At 50.8% G+C, this 18,990-nt stretch overlaps 9 protein-coding genes and 1 non-coding gene across 10 annotated transcripts; 5 read left to right on the forward strand and 5 right to left on the reverse strand.

Moving 5' to 3' along the window:
• The first annotated feature begins 2,343 nt into the window (after positions 1–2,343).
• BO85DRAFT_449518 (uncharacterized protein) lies at positions 2,344–2,713 on the forward strand. The gene has a single exon (XM_025660178.1). It carries the CDS (start codon positions 2,397–2,399, stop codon positions 2,562–2,564), a length of 168 nt encoding a protein of 55 aa, XP_025515448.1. The 5' UTR covers positions 2,344–2,396; the 3' UTR covers positions 2,565–2,713.
• Positions 2,714–3,662: 949 nt separating this feature from the next.
• Positions 3,663–4,601, forward strand: BO85DRAFT_305307 (uncharacterized protein). Its single transcript, XM_025655367.1, has 2 exons — positions 3,663–3,816; positions 4,081–4,601. Exons 1-2 carry the CDS (start codon positions 3,753–3,755, stop codon positions 4,404–4,406), a joined length of 390 nt encoding a protein of 129 aa, XP_025515449.1. The 5' UTR covers positions 3,663–3,752; the 3' UTR covers positions 4,407–4,601.
• Positions 4,602–4,706: 105 nt separating this feature from the next.
• BO85DRAFT_305237 (cytochrome P450) lies at positions 4,707–6,548 on the reverse strand. The gene is made up of 2 exons (XM_025655366.1): positions 6,197–6,548; positions 4,707–6,139 (listed from the first exon to the last, which is right to left on the reverse strand). Exons 1-2 carry the CDS (start codon positions 6,389–6,391, stop codon positions 4,796–4,798), a joined length of 1,539 nt encoding a protein of 512 aa, XP_025515450.1. The 5' UTR covers positions 6,392–6,548; the 3' UTR covers positions 4,707–4,795.
• A 236-nt stretch (positions 6,549–6,784) lies between these two features.
• On the forward strand, positions 6,785–9,889 carry BO85DRAFT_397646 (uncharacterized protein). Its single transcript, XM_025657029.1, has 10 exons — positions 6,785–8,617; positions 8,678–8,765; positions 8,827–8,939; positions 8,987–9,034; positions 9,087–9,121; positions 9,176–9,264; positions 9,316–9,351; positions 9,400–9,453; positions 9,506–9,642; positions 9,706–9,889. Exons 1-10 carry the CDS (start codon positions 7,192–7,194, stop codon positions 9,768–9,770), a joined length of 2,091 nt encoding a protein of 696 aa, XP_025515451.1. The 5' UTR covers positions 6,785–7,191; the 3' UTR covers positions 9,771–9,889.
• A 346-nt stretch (positions 9,890–10,235) lies between these two features.
• Positions 10,236–10,307, reverse strand: BO85DRAFT_t156. Its single transcript has one exon. It is a non-coding gene; the product is annotated as a tRNA-Glu (tRNA).
• A 200-nt stretch (positions 10,308–10,507) lies between these two features.
• Positions 10,508–12,454, reverse strand: BO85DRAFT_449525 (4-hydroxyphenylpyruvate dioxygenase family protein). The gene is made up of 4 exons (XM_025660179.1): positions 11,527–12,454; positions 11,412–11,471; positions 10,999–11,356; positions 10,508–10,936 (listed from the first exon to the last, which is right to left on the reverse strand). The coding sequence occupies exons 1-4, from the start codon at positions 12,189–12,191 to the stop codon at positions 10,802–10,804; spliced, it is 1,218 nt and encodes a 405-aa protein (XP_025515452.1). The 5' UTR covers positions 12,192–12,454; the 3' UTR covers positions 10,508–10,801.
• Positions 12,455–12,697: 243 nt separating this feature from the next.
• On the forward strand, positions 12,698–13,815 carry hmgX. Its single transcript, XM_025660180.1, has one exon. It carries the CDS (start codon positions 12,901–12,903, stop codon positions 13,690–13,692), a length of 792 nt encoding a protein of 263 aa, XP_025515453.1. The 5' UTR covers positions 12,698–12,900; the 3' UTR covers positions 13,693–13,815.
• Positions 13,816–13,925: 110 nt separating this feature from the next.
• hmgA (putative homogentisate 1,2-dioxygenase (HmgA)) lies at positions 13,926–15,479 on the reverse strand (the record flags this gene model as incomplete). The annotated part of the gene is made up of 4 exons (XM_025656031.1): positions 13,926–14,073; positions 14,121–14,771; positions 14,831–15,340; positions 15,412–15,479. 4 exons carry the CDS (start codon positions 15,477–15,479, stop codon positions 13,926–13,928), a joined length of 1,377 nt encoding a protein of 458 aa, XP_025515454.1.
• A 408-nt stretch (positions 15,480–15,887) lies between these two features.
• fahA (fumarylacetoacetate hydrolase FahA) lies at positions 15,888–17,594 on the forward strand. Its single transcript, XM_025660181.1, has one exon. The coding sequence runs from the start codon at positions 15,979–15,981 to the stop codon at positions 17,272–17,274; it is 1,296 nt and encodes a 431-aa protein (XP_025515455.1). The 5' UTR covers positions 15,888–15,978; the 3' UTR covers positions 17,275–17,594.
• On the reverse strand, positions 17,163–18,604 carry maiA (maleylacetoacetate isomerase MaiA). The gene has a single exon (XM_025655370.1). The coding sequence runs from the start codon at positions 18,318–18,320 to the stop codon at positions 17,622–17,624; it is 699 nt and encodes a 232-aa protein (XP_025515456.1). The 5' UTR covers positions 18,321–18,604; the 3' UTR covers positions 17,163–17,621.
• Positions 18,605–18,990: the final 386 nt, after the last annotated feature.

Below are 18,990 nucleotides of genomic sequence, written 5' to 3' on the forward strand. Positions count from 1 at the left end.
ACTACCCAGAATCTCAAACCACCGCTAGTATCAGCCACCTACCAGCTGTTTTCAGAGGCGAAAAAGTGCCATCGGGAGGCGAAAATCAATCACATGCCATGTGTGAGTGTTTGGCGCTAACCACGTTTACGGTCGCAAGGCAACCGATGATGCCGATTTTGGTGTGGTGCGCCTTCGAGAAGTCTTCTAGAAGAGGTTTGAGGTTTGGGGATCGCAGTACGCATTTGGCTTAGAGCGGTAATATACTTTCGGTTTGTGTGGACGGATTTGTCGGTGTACTTGCCCGATGGGCTGGTATTGGTAATTTTCGGTATTTGGCGGGGGTGGATTGTATGTAATCCGCTTGTATCGAATATCTTAGTCTGTTTTAGCGTATACACACAGGCGACGATGGGTTCAGGCTGCGGCTAGCAGACTTTTCCTTCCTGTATAGGCCAATGACGGTGGAGATAATTGGGCTATAAGGAAGAAGATTTTGATCTCCAGATCGGTGCCCGATGGTGAATAGTCGTAGCCTAGAGGGATCTTTTGGACGATCATTCGTATCCGCTCGTTGATACTGCAATCGTGCTTCTCACCTGACCATGTATATGGATTCTGGGTGCATGGGAAACCAAATATTGTGTAGACCGCCTCGGGTAACTTGATGATTGGCCCAACCTGTTCACCTTAGTGGCCGTCCTGACATGCATGCGCATACCAATTGACTTGTGAAATTTGACAAAGGGCTCTTTTCCTTCTTGTTGTTACGAGAAGGAAAAGCTTGCTATCTCGGCCTTGGGTGAAACAAGCCACATCACTACCTTCGTCGTCATTATGGAGATAGACGGATATCAAGTTATCAACACCTTCCAAGTATAGCAACACAACACATCTGTGGCTGTTTGTGCATCGAGGCCATTGTCCAGCATTAAGACTGAGCAGCCGTTTAACGTCAGTTACGGGCCCGGAGGACGTCGCTCCGATTGAGTTCATGCTATGCGTAGAACCCCGCTAGAGACAACATGGAACCGTCCATCGAAGGTCGAGACGATCCGCACTAGTTGTATCTGCCTTGCCGGAGGAGGCTAGCGTGTATCTTTGCGCGGCGAGATTCCGTCGGATGCGGGATTCCAGCACACAGAATTCCGCATACCAGATGATCTATTTTGTGGTATTATAACCGCCATTGAAGCTTGTCGAGAGTCAGACCTTTGGTCAATTACTTTGTAGAACAGGTATAACTGAGTCCTTATCGGGCATGGATTGCTGGATTCAGGAACCACAGTATTGTTGGTGCTGATGGCTCAGGGCCAGGTCGTATGGACGGAGTAATCACGGAGAAACTGATCCCTTTCCGCGCTAGCCGGAAGAGCTAGGAGTCACATGATAGCAATGACTTTTCCTGGTGCGGCGTACCTCGAATACGCGCTATCCCGAGCTCACAACCAATGATATGTCTCACGTTACTTCAATTTGCTGGTTCACACTTGAAGCTACGGCGTCTTGAGAGTCAGGCGATTGCTTGATTTGCTGGGTGCAGTCAGTTGTAGATCAACCGTTCCCAAACCCCGAACCGTACCATGTAGGCCTACCGCTTGTTTGGTTTGCCGCACATATTCCATTACCCAACACACACATTGCGAATGCCGTGTTATGCAGCCGGGGGGGCTCGTAGCTGGCAGCTAGCTGTATTACCCTCAAATTAGGGTCCCAAGTCACGCTCCTGAATATCCTCGTCAGTGGGTCCAAGTTACATTCATCCGGGCTCAACTTACTCGATTCGTCCTAAACCGCAAAAGCCACCTGCGAATCAGAACAGGCAGCGCTCTGTGCGCCTAGTTAGTGAGGGGGAGGCGCGGGGAGCAAGCCCTAGTCACGACGATGATTTGGCGGGGAAGTTGGGGACGCGTTTCTTAGTGAGGCTTTTCTTCTGCCCGCCCCCGGCGAGACTTATCACCATTCAATCACCGTAGCACAGACAAACGTACGCCCGGTATAATTTGAGTTGTGGCTTTGTTGAAGGATCAGGGATTGCATAGGGCTTGGGAAATTAATGTCACCATATGGTGTGGTACAATGGCGTCGGTGTCTCCCTGCATATCAAGATCGGAATGTTGGTGGGATTTGGAGCCAAGTGACCGGGTATTCCGCGGGGGTTTAGGCTTAGTGGTAATGCCCGGGTTCCAACGGGGTTTTTGTCGGTATCAATAGTCCCGTTTACATACGGGGGTACTTGTGCTGTACCACTCGCTTGCTTATTCAACTCGACTCGTTTGCATTGCCCGGCCTATGCTCTTTACCAAACGGGTAAATTAGAAGATGAAGTCGCTGACAGTGGTTCGAGAGGCTGATGGAGCGTTGCACTTCGCTATCATTTGCTTTCTAGGAGGATGTGGATGAGAAACAGGATACCCATGTTCATCATTACCCGGGTATATTCCTATTGCGATTGCCAGCCGGAGAATCCTCAGTTTACCTGCTTTGTGCAACCGATGTACATTTGCAAACAAGTCAACAGTCGTATCATCACCGCCTGGTCTGGAATCATCATAGCATCATCTGTGGCTGCTATCTCCGCTTGACTTTACCGGGGGCAAATATCGCTGGCCAAATCCCAATGAAGGGAAGATCCAAAGTGTCGGTGTGATCGATTTAAGTTTAACTTCCTTTCTTCATGGAGGGTAGCAGCGAGCCAATTTTCCGGTTATCAGGAGCTGTGCTGTGGGCATTGTTGGGTGGAACTCTGCCGAAGACTTGATATAGGACCCTTCCAACAAATTGGGTACACTAGGTTAGAAGTCTAGGTAACCGTTCCACCTACTGACCTTCCTCTTCTCGTAACTGTCGGTGTTCTGCCTTATTTGGGACGTACGTATATGTCCACATAGAGTATAACGTCCAGTAGGTGGAGGCCAACGTGAAGAAGATCAGTGGACATGTACACACCATTCTTACAAGCCACAAGACGACGCCAGATGCCGAAATAGGGCCGGGAAAAAGCAAAGATAGACACACTGACATGTTAAGGTCAACGTCAGATGGTTACAGTCAATAGATTGCACAGTATTCCCATTCCACAACTGGCGATACTTGCAGACGGTTCTGACAGATCCAGAAGGTGGATGTTTCCCCAGATTTTCCCCGCGATGCCCAAAGATCGTCATCTGCCGGCACAATACGGGAGCATTGCCTCTCCTAGCATTCGTATCCATTTCATCTGCCCAAGAGAAGGTGCGAATAAGGTGACCTGAAAACACTCAGCACTGCCAGACCGACTTCCATCACGTGGTCACATGGCGGCTGGCATCACTGCAACAGTCAGCATCATTTGTACGCCCCGCGACGAGAATCCAAACCTCTACTAGATTAGGTACCATTTTTTTTTTTTTCTTTTTTTGTCTTTTCATCTGCTCCCCATGTCTGCCGGTGATGAGAGCCGAAGGACTGTATCTCTAGCGTTGTCCCTCCAGCATCCGTTGGCCAGGACCTGGCGACTGTCGATCTCCGGGTCACCAGATCTCTGCGTTGGCAATTCGATCACATTGCGGATGTTCCCTTGCTCCTCCTGGAATCCCGAGATTACGCGCTGACAAGTCATCAATTCAGTGACTTCTTAATATTGCTTAGCGACTTTCCCGCCGATCTTTTACGATATTATGCTCCCCCTCCTTATTATTATTTCACATCACACGCCCGTGATCCGGAGCAAGCAGGATACCTTGTCCTCGGGGCCCCAGTCAATGGATTCTAATCCTGGGAGATGATGGGAGATGATGATGATAGAGCTGCTGTCCTGTTTCGACGACGAGGTCAGCCTTTCACATTCACAAATCTGTCAGTCATGAGCCTCCGTCCCCCTACATTAGGTACACTACAACAACTGCAGATTCATCCATTTCTGGATGCTTCCTCCGGGCTTCGTATTCCAGGTCCAGGCCTGTCGATCAGCGCCGATACCTCCCCCACCCCCCCATGTACTTTTTTTATGTCATTATGATCGCAATTTCATTCCATTTAGGTATTCTATCTTTGTTCTATTATCAGGCCTTCAACAACTACTATCCATAATACATCACTGGGTCTGACTGACACTTTCAGCCCGCAGCTTTTCTTTTTTTGGCTCGGTCACACGCTCCTTTCAATTTCCTTCCCCATATTATTGTTGTAATCCTTATTTTGACATACTCGGGCCCTTCTCCCGCAGGTGGCGCTGTATATGTGTGAGTGTGTGTTTGCTGGCGCTCAGCCTCAGTGTTCAGAAGCAGGCTCTGGGTCGCATTCTGTACATTCATCCGCGGAACAGCAGGTCAAATGCCTCTCTCTGCTCTGCTATGCTTTGCTTTGTGGCGAGAGGGGGGAGAGGTCTAGCCTTATCCTCGCTGTTCTACTTGCCTATTTTTTCTTCCCCCTTGTTGATTTTGTAGGCGCCACCGTGTGCATGTGCGCGCGCCTTATCTCAATGCAGCTCTGATTGGTATTTCATATACGTGGTTTTGCTGGTACGCGGATGGCCACTGTATTGATGCGCATGTCCAGGGTAGGTGGGCATTGTTGGCCCTCGGATGGAAAGGGGGCGGGTTTCACAGGTGGTGGAGCAATGACACGAGGGTCCTCACGTGCTTTATTCGTTTTCATCCTCGGTTTGGTCTATGGCCTATGGTCATGGTTCAGGGTTGGGATGTTTGCTGACTGGGCAGCGGTCATATCTCTTTCTTTGACTATGGACTGGTTGCTCTAATCATACAGGATGCTTATTACAAGGTACTAGTTGGGAACGACTGGAGATGAAAGGTAGCTTGCAGAGAAGCGGGCTTTAGTTCAAGGACCCCTTGGAGTTGTCTGGGAAGCGTCTCTCCCAGCCTACAATAGCAGGCTTCATGGGACCCGAGAAGAGAGTCGAGTAATCGGTTCCAGGCACTCCTTTTCTGCCATCCACATTGAATAGCTTCAGGTGACGCACGATGGTCGCGATAATGACGCCCAGATTAACGTAGGCGAACTTTTCTCCAATGCAGCGGTGGCGGCCAGCGCCAAAAGGTAGATAGGGACTAGCAGTTCCCTTAGACACGCTGCCATATCCGTAGTCGACCATCTCTCCTTCTTCCTCCTTGTCGGGTTGGTTCTCCCAACGGTGTGGATCCCACCGGGTTGCGTTGGGAAAGTATTCATCACTAAGCGCTGTTACGCCTGGCGAGGCGAGTAGAACACGGTCTTCGGGGATAACGTAAGATGTGCCAGGTACTGGTAGCGGGTTCTTCACCTTGCGCATGATCGAGTGGATGGACGAGTGGATCCGTAGGGTCTCCTTGATGACACTCTGGAGGAGTGGCAGCTTGTCAAGGTCCTGATACTGCAATGGCTCGAAGACCCCGTTCCTGTTGCTGAGGCTGGCCAACTGTTCTTGATAGAGCTCTTCAAGCACTTGAGGCTCAGAGGCTAGACGCAACATGATCCAAGAGCTGATTGAGGAAGAAGAGTGTTGCCCTGCCATCAACAGAGTGATCATCATGTGGGCAATCTCTTTGTCCGGTACTGGCTGTCCATTCTTGTAGGTGCAATGCATCAGGTTCCAGATCATGTCGGACTTCTCCTCGTCGGGATTCTTGCGCCGTTCGTTGATGATGTCCGTGTATATCTCTCTCATCCGAGCATGAGCAGCATCACGCTTCCGGTTGTGCGGCAACGGAGCCCAAGGGAGCATAAAGTTGATGGGGCTGAACCCCTTGTCTAGATCGTGGTACAGTTCAGCGAACTCTGCAGTAAGCTTCTTGCGGACCTCCTCGCCCTGCAACGCGCGTCCAGCAGTATAGATTGTAATCTCAGCCATGGCAGCAGGAATATCAATGACTCCACTCGCACCGTTGAACCGTGGAGAGTCTCGGAGATAGTCGAGTGTCTCCTTTTCAATCAGCTGGACGTGTGACTCGAGCGCCGCTTGCGTGAGGCCAAACTTGATGAATTTCTTTTGTTCCATCAGCTTGGAATTAGGGCAATCGTACACAACGTCGGACCCGAACACCGGGGTGGTGAGAGGGCTGTAGACCTCTTCCGCGCTCACGTCCTTGAGTTTGCCATTGAGGATGAAATCGTTGCCTTGAACGCCCAAGTATACGGTGGTCTTTTTGCCCAGGAGCACGAAGCTGAAGATGTCCCCGTACTATTCAGCCACTTTGATCAGTAATCATTGGCCATCGCATGATGCACAGTAGCTGACCTTTTTCCTGCAGGAGAAGAAGAATGCATAGGGATCCATTCCATAGCTGATTGTGCTTCCCAGGAAGGGAATCCAATGAAAGACAACAGGTGGTTCTTTCTCGTTGCGAACGAGCAACTGGCGCGCGACATTCAAGACTATCGCAACGAGCAACGCTGCGAAAGCGTAGGCGCCTGCGACAGCAAGATATGCCATCCTGGAAGCGACCGTAGGTAGAGAGAAGGACCAATTGATGGGAGAGGTGTTTGTAAAGGAGAAAGTCAGGAGCAAGACATCGAAGGAGTAGATTGTTGTCCGCTCATGACTGTCTGAAGATTAACATAAACAGCTTTAGGCGCCACGACCTATTAGATATCCCTCCCAAGATCTTACCCCTGGCACTGAGCTACATCGGTCCATTCCACCGTAATGGTTCGCAAACATTGTCAGCAACGGAAGGAGGCATTGCTCGCGGTGGTTCCTGAGCCGGATCAGACCACTTGGAGATCCTTTGGATAAAGTGTCGAACCATGCAAGGCTCCAGTGATGTTGACAGTCGTTCTGGCCACTCACAGCTGTGTCTGGAGCATTTAGTGGATTGGGGGCAATCGCTGCCATCGTATTGGATACGCCCGCACATCATTGGACCATTCCGTCTTGCCTTGGACCGGGTCTCCAAAACTAACCCCTTTTATCGTCAGCATCGCCACTTTGTGGCTTCAACTGTGGATGCCTGGCTTTCGAGAGCTTTCTGCTCAGTTCACTTTGATACCAAACAGTCACCTGTGTTTTAGACATCACGACTCAAGATGAGTCATGATGATGGCGACCAGCATTTGACTCAAAACTGCCAATCCAGACAGTCATTCGCCTGCCTTACCCTTTTGGGACTAGCTGTCCCGTGAGCTCCACCCGCCGCCCGCAAATATACATCCGCTCCGATACCTGCTTCTTGCCATGTAGTTCACCAGTCTATTCATCTTATCCTACAGCAGCTCATTTCAAGGCATTCCAACATGAGCAACGCACGAACAGGGGGCTCTGCGGGTGCTAGCTCTGCTGCCGGTCAACGACCAGTGTCCAAAGCAGAAGCCTCGAACCCGCGAGAGTTTCAGCTCAACCAGCTCAGAAGACGGTTCCATCCGACAGAAACCAGCAATGACGATGGAACGACATTGAGTTTCGGCTTGGCTCCCTCGGATCCTGACTTTCCGTTTGATATGGACAAGCTTCAGTGTATCTTGCATATTCCCGGGACATATCCCGCGCAAGGACGGCCGTCTATCAAAGTCACCAATCCTGAAATGGGCAGTGCGTTTCAGGAAAACATCTCGAGAGGATTTGATGATATAGTCGATAGCACTATCAGAAGTGGTAGTCGTGGGACTTTGCTCAGCTGGATGAACAGTCTCGATCGGCATTTGGAGCGTTTGCTCACTACTACGGAACGGGGGCCGACGTTGAAATTCGTGCCTAACGTGGGCGGCAAAGGGAAGTCGGAGGAGCAGAAGCTAGTGTCAAACATGAGTTCTCTAGCTGTGTCTTCTGGGAAGAAGACCAATTCGATTCAGATGGAAGCAGCGAGCCCTCAGCCTCCGAAACCCGTATACACCGCGGAAGAGAAGGCTCAGGCGGAGAAAAGAAGAACAGTTGAGACGAAGCAACTTGACGCTCGTCTGGGAAGGCTGCCTCTTTTTCAAAAGTCCAGCGATGGTCTGTCGTTCGTTATTCCAATCCAACCGACTAAGCTAGATCGTCTGCCTATTTCTGTTCGCTCCGTCAAGACAGTGAAGCTCCTAGTGCCTAGCTTGTATCCTCTTGAACCGAGCACTGTTCATTTGCAGGGCATTGATAGCCCAGAAGGACGAGCTGTGGAAGCTGGCTTCTCGCAGTGGCTTGAAGGGAACAAGCAGTTGAATCTCGTGTCTCAAGTGAATTACTTAACAAGCAATATGCATAAATTCGCCAAAACACCGCTAAAAGCTCCTGAACCAGCTCCTGTGCCCGTGGTATCTGATGATATAGTACCCAGCGAGCCTCCATCTCAAGCAGAAGGAGTGACATTGGAAGATAAACCACACGTTCACGTTGTGCCCCGCCCTCCTGAATGGGCTGTGGGTGATAACGGTAGTGACACTGACGACTCGGAGATGACTCCGTCTGAGGATGAGTTTTCTGACGACGATGAGGAAGAAGGCGGGGCTCCCGTTCCAGATCTTCCGGCGCCTACGACGGCTGAGCGTGGTGTCGCCCTCTCTTTCCCTTTTCTGGAGCTCTACGGAATCGAGCTTTTGGAGCTTGTAGGTCTCTACATCACCATAAAGTGTGATCGATGCAAAGAGCAATTGGATGTCAGAAATATTCCACAGATCAAGGACAAGAGTGATGAGCTGTCTCCTAAGATCGAGAGTTGCAAGAAATGTGCAAACACCATGAGCCTCGGTAAGTACACCACATGTCGTTCAAATGCTATATGAACTACGGAAGTTGACACGCCTCCAGGGTTCCGTCGACAGCTTATGCATCCTAGTGCTACTCGTGCGGGCTATCTTGACTTGGATGGGTGCACAGTCGTTGATCTTCTACCTAGGTAAGTTGGATCGGATGACAGATTCCACGTTGCGCACCGAAAACGCTGACAATCTCCGCAGTAGCTTTATCCCAACCTGTGCGGAATGCTCAACAGCGTTTCCCGCGCCTGGTGTTGTTGCAGTTCGGGGCGAAAGTGCCATGGCGAACTGCCGACAATGTCACCGCAAAATGGGTATGTGTTGGATCATCTAAACACGGACCATCTGCTTACAACTACAGTCATGAAAATTCCAGAAGTCAAGTTTCTGAAAGTGGGGTCGGCAGCATGTGAGTTCTCCATAAAATGAATGTTGACAGAATGCTGACAGCTATCGGACAGATTCATCTCGATTCCGCGAGCCTCCACGGAAGAAGGTAATCCACTACATTTATATCTTTCCTCTGAATTATGCTAATCGTCATCGACAGCCCAAGGAAGTTCTCGGCATCGTTGCTGGTCAAGAATTGCCTCGTCGTGGCCGCTGTACGCACTATGGCAAGAGTTATCGTTGGTTCAGGTACTACCTGTCATGCAGGTGCTCCATTGATGTACTCTAACGATAAAATAGATTCAGCTGCTGTGCGAAGGTCTTCCCTTGCGATAAGTACGAGCACATCATGCCATCATCCCATGTCAAAGCTAATATAAGCAGATGCCACGATGCCGCTACAGACCATCCCAATGAGCATGCTAACCGTATGATATGGTATGTGCCCTCAATCCTGACATAGTCTACAAGGCGATCCTAACGGCTACAGCGGCTTTTGCTCACGAGAGCAAATCTACCGGCCCGAAAATTGCGGAATATGCCGGGCAGTGCTGATTGGCAAAGCCGGTAGCGGATTCTGGGAGGGCGGAAAAGGAACGAGAAACAGAGTACTTATGAGTCGGAAGGGTATGTTTGGTTGCCTACGTTTATTTGTTTCTTATTTTCATGGATGGCTGACAATTGATATAGATCCACGTAAATACAAGCGTCGTGGGGGAACAGCACCAGGCGGTGCCAGTTCCTCGAAGAAGTAGTAGACTAGCGACACGATGAATGAAAATATATATTCCCGCGTGGGGAATGCATATATATCCTTTGTAAAGAACCTATACAAGGAGGATGAAGTGTAGACTTTTGCACAAATACTTACCACATAATATCACTAAGAGACCGACACTTGTCCCAACTTAGCTTTACCATAGTAAACCCGACAATATCGCCTGCTGACAACCCACGAGTGTCACATAAACAGCCGTCAACGATCTGATAAGATAGATAGATAGATAGATGGATAGATAACCCACGAATCGGCCAAAGGAGCCCTGGAAGTGAGTCTCAATGACAACCTATCCCGGTCTTTGATGTCTGTGTTCTCTAAAGAAAAGTAAAACAGCAACTCCTTCAACCAAGCCAAAAAGAATAAATTAAAGACATGACATGAATAAACCACTACTGTACTTTAGCTAGAAGCTAGAAGAAAAACAAAAAAAATGATCATGCTCCGATAGGGGGAATCGAACCCCCGGCTGCCGTGTGAGAGACGGCGATGTTAGCCACTACACCATATCGGATTCTTGTTGAGGAGTACAATTTTCTTTGGCTATAAGAGGGGAAGGGGTAACTGTTATTACTTCGAACACTTTATACTTGTATACTAGTAGGCTAGTAGCCTTCTTGTATAATGACTCGCGAGGGCACATATACACTTGTTGATTCCACAATCGTTGCAACTTGCTGAACATATTATATGTGTCTTTCACAGCGAAAGATGCTATCATCATATAATTCATATTAATCGAATTACCCCATTAATTGATAGAATGAATTAAAGACTCGATAAATAACGGTTTGGTTACACAGTATCCCGAATCGTTCTTTACCTGAAGTATTGTCTGTTGTTTGGTTTCAACTAGTCCAGTTCAATCCAGTACAGCACTAGGAAATCCAAATAACAAAGAGCATAGAAATAAGAAATCTAACAATCAATGTACTTGGCAACCTGGCCGAGTCGTACGCCATTTCCTTTGAAATAACTGTCTTGCAGTTCTGTACCATGAATTAAACATCAGACGAGGTTACCACGCAGAGCCTGTTCCCTCTCAAGTGCCTCAAACAGCGACTTGAAGTTGCCGGCACCGAAGCCGCTGAAGTTGTGGCGTTGGATGATTTCGATGAAGACGGTTGGGCGGTCCATTAGGTGCTATATCATATTCATTAGTATATTGCATTGAATTATTAAAGTGGGAAAATGGTTTCACATACCTTAGTGAAAAGCTGGAGCAAATACCCGCCCTCATCAAAATCGATGAGAATGTCAAGGTTGCGGATGGTTTCAAAATCCTCGTGAAGAACCAAACCCGTCTTCTTGAGACGGATCTTGATGTCCTCATAATACGTGTCGGGGACCTTGATAAATTCAACTCCGCGTGCCTTGAGGTTGGTGATGTCCCGGATGATGTCGTCGGTTAGGAGTGCAATGTGCTGCACACCGGCGCCGTTGTAGTAGTCCACATATTCCTCGATCTGGGACTTCTTCTTGCCGACGGCGGGCTCGTTGATGGGCATCTTGACGACTTCGTTGGGAGATGCCATGACGATGGACTTGAGGGCAGAGTATTCACTATCATCTCGTGAGCTTACTGTTCAAGAGGAAAAGTTGGTGGATAGTTACTCACGTGCAGATGTCCTTGTCGTCGACAGACCAGAATCGGTGGAAGCCGAGGGCCTTCTCGTAACTGTTACACTGTGGTCAGCACCTTCTTCTCATGAAAGATGAGGTTGTTAACATACTATTGGCAAACACGGTCCATCTCATCCCAATCCTGGTTACCGACGCAGTGGTCGACACGGTTCAAATATACACCGGGCAAATACTTGGTGATAGGGTCTTCGGGTCCGTCCTCAGGTCGATACCCGGGCAGGAACGCTCCAGAATACGACTTGCGCTCCAGAAGGGTGTGGGTGGTCTCGCCATACGTCTGGATAGTCGCAACCCGAACGTACCCGTCCTTATCTTCGAGGCTGCGTGGCGCAGAGACAATCTTGGCACCGTTGGCCACGGCGGCTTGATATACTGCGTCGACGGAGTCAACTTCGAAGGAGACGTCCTTGACGCCGTCACCGTGCTGTTCGAGGTGCTCGTGGATCTCGCGGAGCTGCTTCTGCTCTTCAGGGGTGAGGTGTTCCATTTGGTCGAGGGAGCGGAGAGGAGAGGTTAGGACGAAGGTGATGTCGCCATTGCGGACGACGTGAGAGCAGATGGCACGGCTGCCGGTTTCGAGGCCGCGATATGCGACCCGCTTGAAGCCCATGCGTGTGACATAATATGAGGCGGTGATTTTGGCGTTGCCGACGTACCAGTGGACGTGGTCATACCCCTTATAGCTGGAGATATCGGAGGTGGTAGCGGTAGCTGGTTGGGGGGAGGGAGGAGAGGAGATTGCGCTGGGTGCCATGGTGATGGGAGTGTATGTTGTATGAAGAACAGCAAAGAGATTCTATAATACTTGGGTATAGAGGAGAGGTATCAAAGAAAACTATTATGTATCATGAAGAGGAATGCGCCTGGCTACTGAGGGTCTACTTCCAGAGAGATGAAAGGGGGTCCCAGGACCATCTTTATAAGTCCGGATGAGGGCGGGCCTCCTGACACAGTCAATAGTTATCGGGAGGGTCCGTTTCCAGAAGTCGAACTCAGTGAATCGGCCATGAATCATAATTACATTGTTTTGGGAAAGAGTAGAGGATAAGCAAGCAGTAGCAGTTTGCAGGACGCCAGGATAGTAAATCAGCCGGGCCGGATGTCGTCGGTTGACCCCGGAGAAGCCCGGCTGTCGGCGGGTATTTCGACTCCCGCGGAACATCCGCTGCCTCGTTTACATCATGAGAACATCCACTCCGATGCATGCGGTGATTGCCACGGTCCCTGGTTTGGATCTCGTTATAAGATAGGCTTTGATAAGCTCCGTCCACATGGCTCCGCGGACTATCGGTGAGCGTAGGTTAACTCAAATACTAACGATTGTTCACCATTTTCGGTGTCACCGATAGCAAGCATCCTCACTGCGATCACTACCTTATTATCAGCTACATCCCCTTTACCTCGATATACGTCCAACCACAGATAACTCCATATTTCAAAGTCCTGCGAAGGCGATAAGCAAGATGACCCCAAACCCAACGGCTAAACCCAACCTTACCACCAATGACTCCGCCGTCCTCCAAGCCCTCTTCGACGCCGAATCCTCCCCCTCCAACTCCATTACCATTAACTCTTCTCTCCCCGCTTATCCAGCCCACCTCAACATCACCCCAGAGCTCCTTCAGACCCTGCAATCTCGCGAGGTCTCTATAATCCGAACCCTACAATCCGAAACCACCTTGGACATCTCAACCATCCAACAAGCGATCAAGGATCTCGACACCCTTATCGCTCAACATCCAACTTACCCATCCGCATACGTCAACCGCGCGCAAACGCTCCGTATTCTCATTGACAAGACCAATACTACCACTGAGAGCAGCGGTCAAGACAATGACGACGACAAGATCTTTGCCCCCGAAAACACAGAGCCCGCATCCACGTTACTAGCAGACCTAGGGAATGCTATTACACTAGCGACGCCTCGGTCACCTGCTGATCCGGTGTCAACAGTCCAGGCGCGCTTGTTGGCGGATGCGCATACGCATCGCGGGTATTTGCTACTCAAAGCGGCGAGAGTGAAGAAGGAGAGGAAAGAGGGAGAAATTATCGGTGGCCCGGAACAGTTGCGTGCCGTGGAGCCGGAGCAGTTGGAGGATATGGCTAGTCGCGATTTCTTCTTTGGGGGCAGGTATGGAAATAAGGTTGCACAGCAGTTGGCAGTGCAAACGAACCCGTATGCGAAGATGTGTGGGGCAATTGTGAAGGAGGCCTTGAGGAAGGAGGTTGTGGGTGATGATGTGGTGAAGATTTGATTTGTTTACTCGAATTAGCTGGTTTGGGTGCTTTGCGGGGGGGTGTAGTTTCGTTTTGGATGCTTGTTACATTCGTGTCTTACAATTTGTCAATTTGTCTCACATACCCAGATGAACGCGGATAGATGTTTCAAATTCTCCATTCGGCTATGACTGAATACTACTACTACTAGTACTACTACACTGGTATCTGAATAATGCCTTCGCTTTTCGTAACTTCGTCGAATCAGTGCTTAATGGTCGTCCTTGCACATTGTGTCCACGGAAGTGTTCGGGTTCCGGAAATGCCTCTGCAGCGGTTGCCAGCTGTGCGCGTTGTATTGTTCTTGCACCTTCTGACAGGTCTTCAGGCCCCATTCCGACACGCCGACCATGAGACAGCTATCATGGAGTTAGTTGATGTTGGCTTGAAATACAAGTTTGCTTACCTCTCAAACATAAAGGCCATGCTGCCATCGCCGACCTTTTGCGGCTTCAAGTCAGCATTACTAGCACCTTCAAAGGCGTCCTTGTCCGGACCGTGGGCGCTCATGACGTTGTGCAAACTGGCGCCCGCCGGCTGGAAGCCTCCACCAGTCTTGGCATCATATGCACCGCAAATCAAACCCATGAATTCAGACATGGTGTTGCGGTGATACCATGGCGGGCGGAAGGTGTTCTCCGCCACCAGCCAGCGGGGCGGGAAGATAACGAAATCGGCAATGGCAGTGCCATTGTGGTCGGACGGACCAGTGAGGACGGTGAAGATGGACGGGTCCGGGTGGTCGAAAGAGATAGAACCTATCGTGTTGAAACGGCCCAAATCGTACTTGTAAGGGTAGTAGTTTCCGTGCCAAGCAACAATGTCAAATGGGGTGTGGTTCTGACGGGCGGAGAAGAGCGTATTGTTGAACTTGCTGTACAGACGGAATTCGGATGGCTCTTCCTCGTCTTCAAAGTAGGCAACCGGCGCTTGGAAGTCTCGCGCGTTGGCAAGGCAGTTGGATCCGATGGGTCCCAATTCGGGAAGCTGGTAGTGGCCCTGATAGAGCTCACAGATGTATCCCCTTACCGGTCCTGCCGGAAGAGTCACACGGTATCTGTAGAGCATTAGTCAAAAGTTCTTCTACAAAAATGACATGCAAGTCTCCGTTCTCACCTCACACCACGAGGAATCACGCAGATCTCATTGGGCCGAACCAGGAGGCGTCCCAATTCAGTCTGGATATCTAGCACACCGTGCTGCGGCACGATCAAAAAGTCGCCGTCGGCAGAGTAGAAGGCTTCCTTCCCCATGTCTTTGCCCGCAGCGTATAGGATTATGCCCAGGCCATGTTTGAGAGTGGGATCACCGGCACCAGCAACAAGGTGAAGACCATGGACCCAATCCACAGTCTCATCCAAGTCGAAGGGATCCCACCGAAGCTGGTTTGGGATGTGGTGAAGCTTCTGTGTTTCGGTGGTCATGTGGGTGTGGTATGAGTCGCCATCTTCGGCCACAAAATTCTGGTGAGCAGCCGCGGGGAGGATTCGGTACACCCAAGTCTGTCTGTTCTCATGTCTAGGGGCAGTAAAAGCTGTCCCCGAGAGCTTCTCCGCATAGAGCCCATACGGCACCTTCTGTGGCGAGTTCTGTCCTATAGGCAGAGCTCCCTTGACAGCCTCCGACCTAGTAGTAGGAATCAGTCAGACTTGACATCGACAAGCGCCACCCAGAGACCCCTGCTTCCTAGCACTCACTCATGGTACGAGTCAAAGCCGTTCTGGTAGGAATATGGATCAGCGTGTTTGAAGTTAGTGACGGGCATGGTGGGTAGCTGTTCAGTGGTTCAGTCTCTATGACTGCTTCACTACACAAAGCGTTCCTGAGCCAAGGAGGTTATATAAGAGTGGATTAGCTTGTACAACTCGCACGCTCTCCCCTGATCATGTGCATGGGTGGCGAGGGGCAGCACGGGACTGGGATGCGCCATCGGCAAGGCCACCAAAAGCCATTCAATTTCCAGGGGATTCGCGGGATTCGGTGTTCCTGGAGCAAATCGGGAAAACCGGGGATCTGCGGGGGTGCGGAATTGGGGCCGGCGGGGAAGCTGAACTGCCCGCGCCGGCCGGCAATAAGCGGGCGCGGAGTCTATTCCGCTGCCCTCCTCTCCTCCATCGGAACCCCTCGAGGGGTAGTTGTCACAGGATTCGTTTTTAACATCGGCATCGCAGTTGTCTCTATGTTGCTGCTGGATAGCTACTGACTACTTGCATTTTCCCTCTTTCCATCACATTCTCCCGTCCTTAATCGCATCCTTCCTCACCATGGCTTCCTGGCTGCAAATTCCCAAGAACTCGCCATTCTCGCTGGCGAACATTCCATTCGGTATCATCACCTCCGCGAAAGCTCCCTCGCGCGTAGCAGCTATTGCTATCGGTGACTATGCGCTGAACCTGAACGCCTTTGCTTCATCCGGCGGCTTCTCCCAGCTACCCGCGATCCAGCCCCATTTGAACGTGTTCAACCAACCCACCCTCAATGCCTTTGCAGCCCTGGGCCGTCCAGTTCACCGTCAAGTCCGCGAATACATTCAGTCCGTTTTTCGCGCAGATACTCCTTTTCCTCAGGTCTTGAAGGACAATGAGTCCCTTCAAAAGCTGGCCCTCCTGCCGCTATCGGAGGTGACCAACCATCTTCCCATGCAAATCGGAGACTACACAGACTTCTATGCCGGCCTTAACCACGCCTACAACCTGGGTGTCCTGCTTCGTGGACCAGACAATGCTCTGCAGCCCAACTACAAGCATCTGCCAGTCGCATACCACGGTCGCGCCTCGTCCATCGTGGTCTCAGGCACCCCCATTCACCGTCCCAACGGTCAGATCCTGGCCAACCCTACCGCAACCCCCAAAGTCCCTACCTTCTCTCCTTGCAAGAGACTCGACATTGAACTAGAGATGGCTGCTTTTGTTAGCACCCCTAATGACATGGGCAAGCCCGTCTCTGTTAACAACGCCGAAGACCACATCTTCGGCTTGGTGCTCATGAACGACTGGTCCGCTCGTGACATCCAGGCCTGGGAATACGTTCCTCTGGGACCGTTCAACGCCAAGAACTTTGCAACCACCATCACCCCCTGGGTTGTCCTGATCGATGCTCTAGAGCCCTTCCGGGTTCCCAGCCTGGAGCCCGAAAACCGGGAAAACGTCCTGCCTTACCTGCGCGAGAAGCGCACCGACAACGTCTTCGACATTCCCCTCGAATTCGAGATCACCAACCAAGGCGGCCAGCCTACCACCGTCTCGCGAAGCAACGCCAAGAACCTCTTATTCTCCTTCCCTCAGATGCTGGCCCACCACACCATCACGGGATGCAACCTCCGGCCCGGTGACTTGCTCGGTAGTGGAACCATCTCCGGCACGGAGCCCCAGACACAGGGCAGCTTGTTCGAGCAAACCAAGGGCAAGGAGCCTCTCAAGCTGGCCGATGGCTCGGAGCGGATGTTCCTCGAAGACGGAGACACCGTCGTCCTCAGAGGCAAGGCGGGCACAGAGGGCAACTACGTTGGATTCGGCGACTGCAGTGCCACCATTCTCCCCGCGGTGAAGCTGGAGTTCTAGATTGCAATTAGCAAGTCCTAGCTCTTATCGCACGATCGCACGTCATGAAACCCATTGCCTATTGTATTCTTCGATATGATATGATGTGAATGTGAACCCAACAATGACAAAGTTACTTTCAAGAGAGATAAGAAATCCCTGGTCCAGACCGTTCTTCCCTTCTAGTAGTCCGCGGAGCCACGGAGCCAATTCCAACTGTAGGCGTAACACCCAGATCCAGACCCACCAAACCCGAACATATACTTAAAGTCAGTCCAAACCTACATAGATAAAACTATGAAACCCACCACTTCAATCCCAAACACACTTTATCTAGCCCACCCCTCCAAACCAAACCTCTCCCTATCTCACTGCTTATCACCAACCCTAAACTCCTCCGGTGTATCATCCTGACTCCTCCAATGCGCCCTCCTAACAGCCTCCACCTCCTCCAACCTCTCCCTCACCCCCTTAATAACCGGAAAGTCTCCCAAATCCACACCCACTCTCTCCGCCCCCCAAACAGCAGGCAAAAGACACACATCCGCCAAGGTAATCTCATCCCCAACACTATACCTTCCTGCCGTTTTCTTCGCAATAGCTTCGTACGCCCGGAATCCATCCTCTACTAAGTCTTTCGACCATGTCTCCCTGTCCACGCCGAGCGGCGCCACCCGCTTCAGGATCCGCATGTTCGTGACCGGCTGCACGTCGCAGGCGATGATGTTGGCTAGGGTGCGGACTGTTGCGCGCGCGGTGGGGTCGGAAGTGGGTGGGAGGAGGGGGTGTGCTGTTGGGTGGGTTTCTTCAAGGTATTCCAGCGCCGCGAGGGACTGGGGGATGATGATTGTTTTTCCATCGTTTGTGTGTTCGGGGTTCTCGATGATGAGAGTGGGAACGCTGGCGGAGGGGTTCAGAGATGTGTTTTGAGTACTGTGATGTTCGTTTTTGAGTAGGTTGATGGGGATGGAGGTGTAGGGGATGGATTTTAGGTTGAGGGCGATGCGGAGGCGCGCGGAGCAGGAGGAGCGGAAGTAAGTGTGGAGGGTTATGGTTTGTTCGGACATTTTGATTTTGTAGAGATGTAGATGGGTAGGCTATGTAGAATGTAGTTTGTAGGTTTGTAGGTTTGTATGCTTGTGTAGTATAGAGGCTTGTAGTGTATAGCGAGTAGCAGTAGTTGTAGCAGCTAGTAGGCTAGTATGTGGGTTATATGGGTTACAGCTACCATTCTATGTACGTATTAGGTTGCAGCGGAGGTGCGGAGGGCTTGGACCGCTGCGGGGTGTGTGTGGTACAGTACCTGCGTGTGATCATTCTTTTACACAATATAACCGTGTTACTTTGGGGAATATTGCCTATATTCATTATAATCGTGGTGGTGGTTGGAATCATATGCAACTCCATTTGCATACTGCGGAAGCGTTCCGTAGGGTTGAAGGCCCGGGCTGGGAGCTATGCGCGTGGGTTGCCGCGTCTTCCCGAGGCGTTCACTCTGTCCAGACAGCCGGGTTGGACAAGGATATTCATGGGCATAATAGTGTGAATCGGATTTTCTCACTGAATCCTCTTTTTGTGAATGAAGGAGTGGGGGCGCTGCCGGGTCCCGAGTTCGAGCTGCTCGTTTCTTGGGCTTAGTTGACGTCACGGCAGTCTTGTTTGCCTGGTTCGAGGATCTGTTCTAGACAAGAGCTAAAACCTGGATCCCAGAGAGCCAAAATTGTAGGATTGGCATAC

Source organism: Aspergillus piperis, assembly GCF_003184755.1.
Source record: "Aspergillus piperis CBS 112811 unplaced genomic scaffold BO85scaffold_9, whole genome shotgun sequence".
Lineage (NCBI taxonomy): Eukaryota > Fungi > Ascomycota > Eurotiomycetes > Eurotiales > Aspergillaceae > Aspergillus > Aspergillus piperis.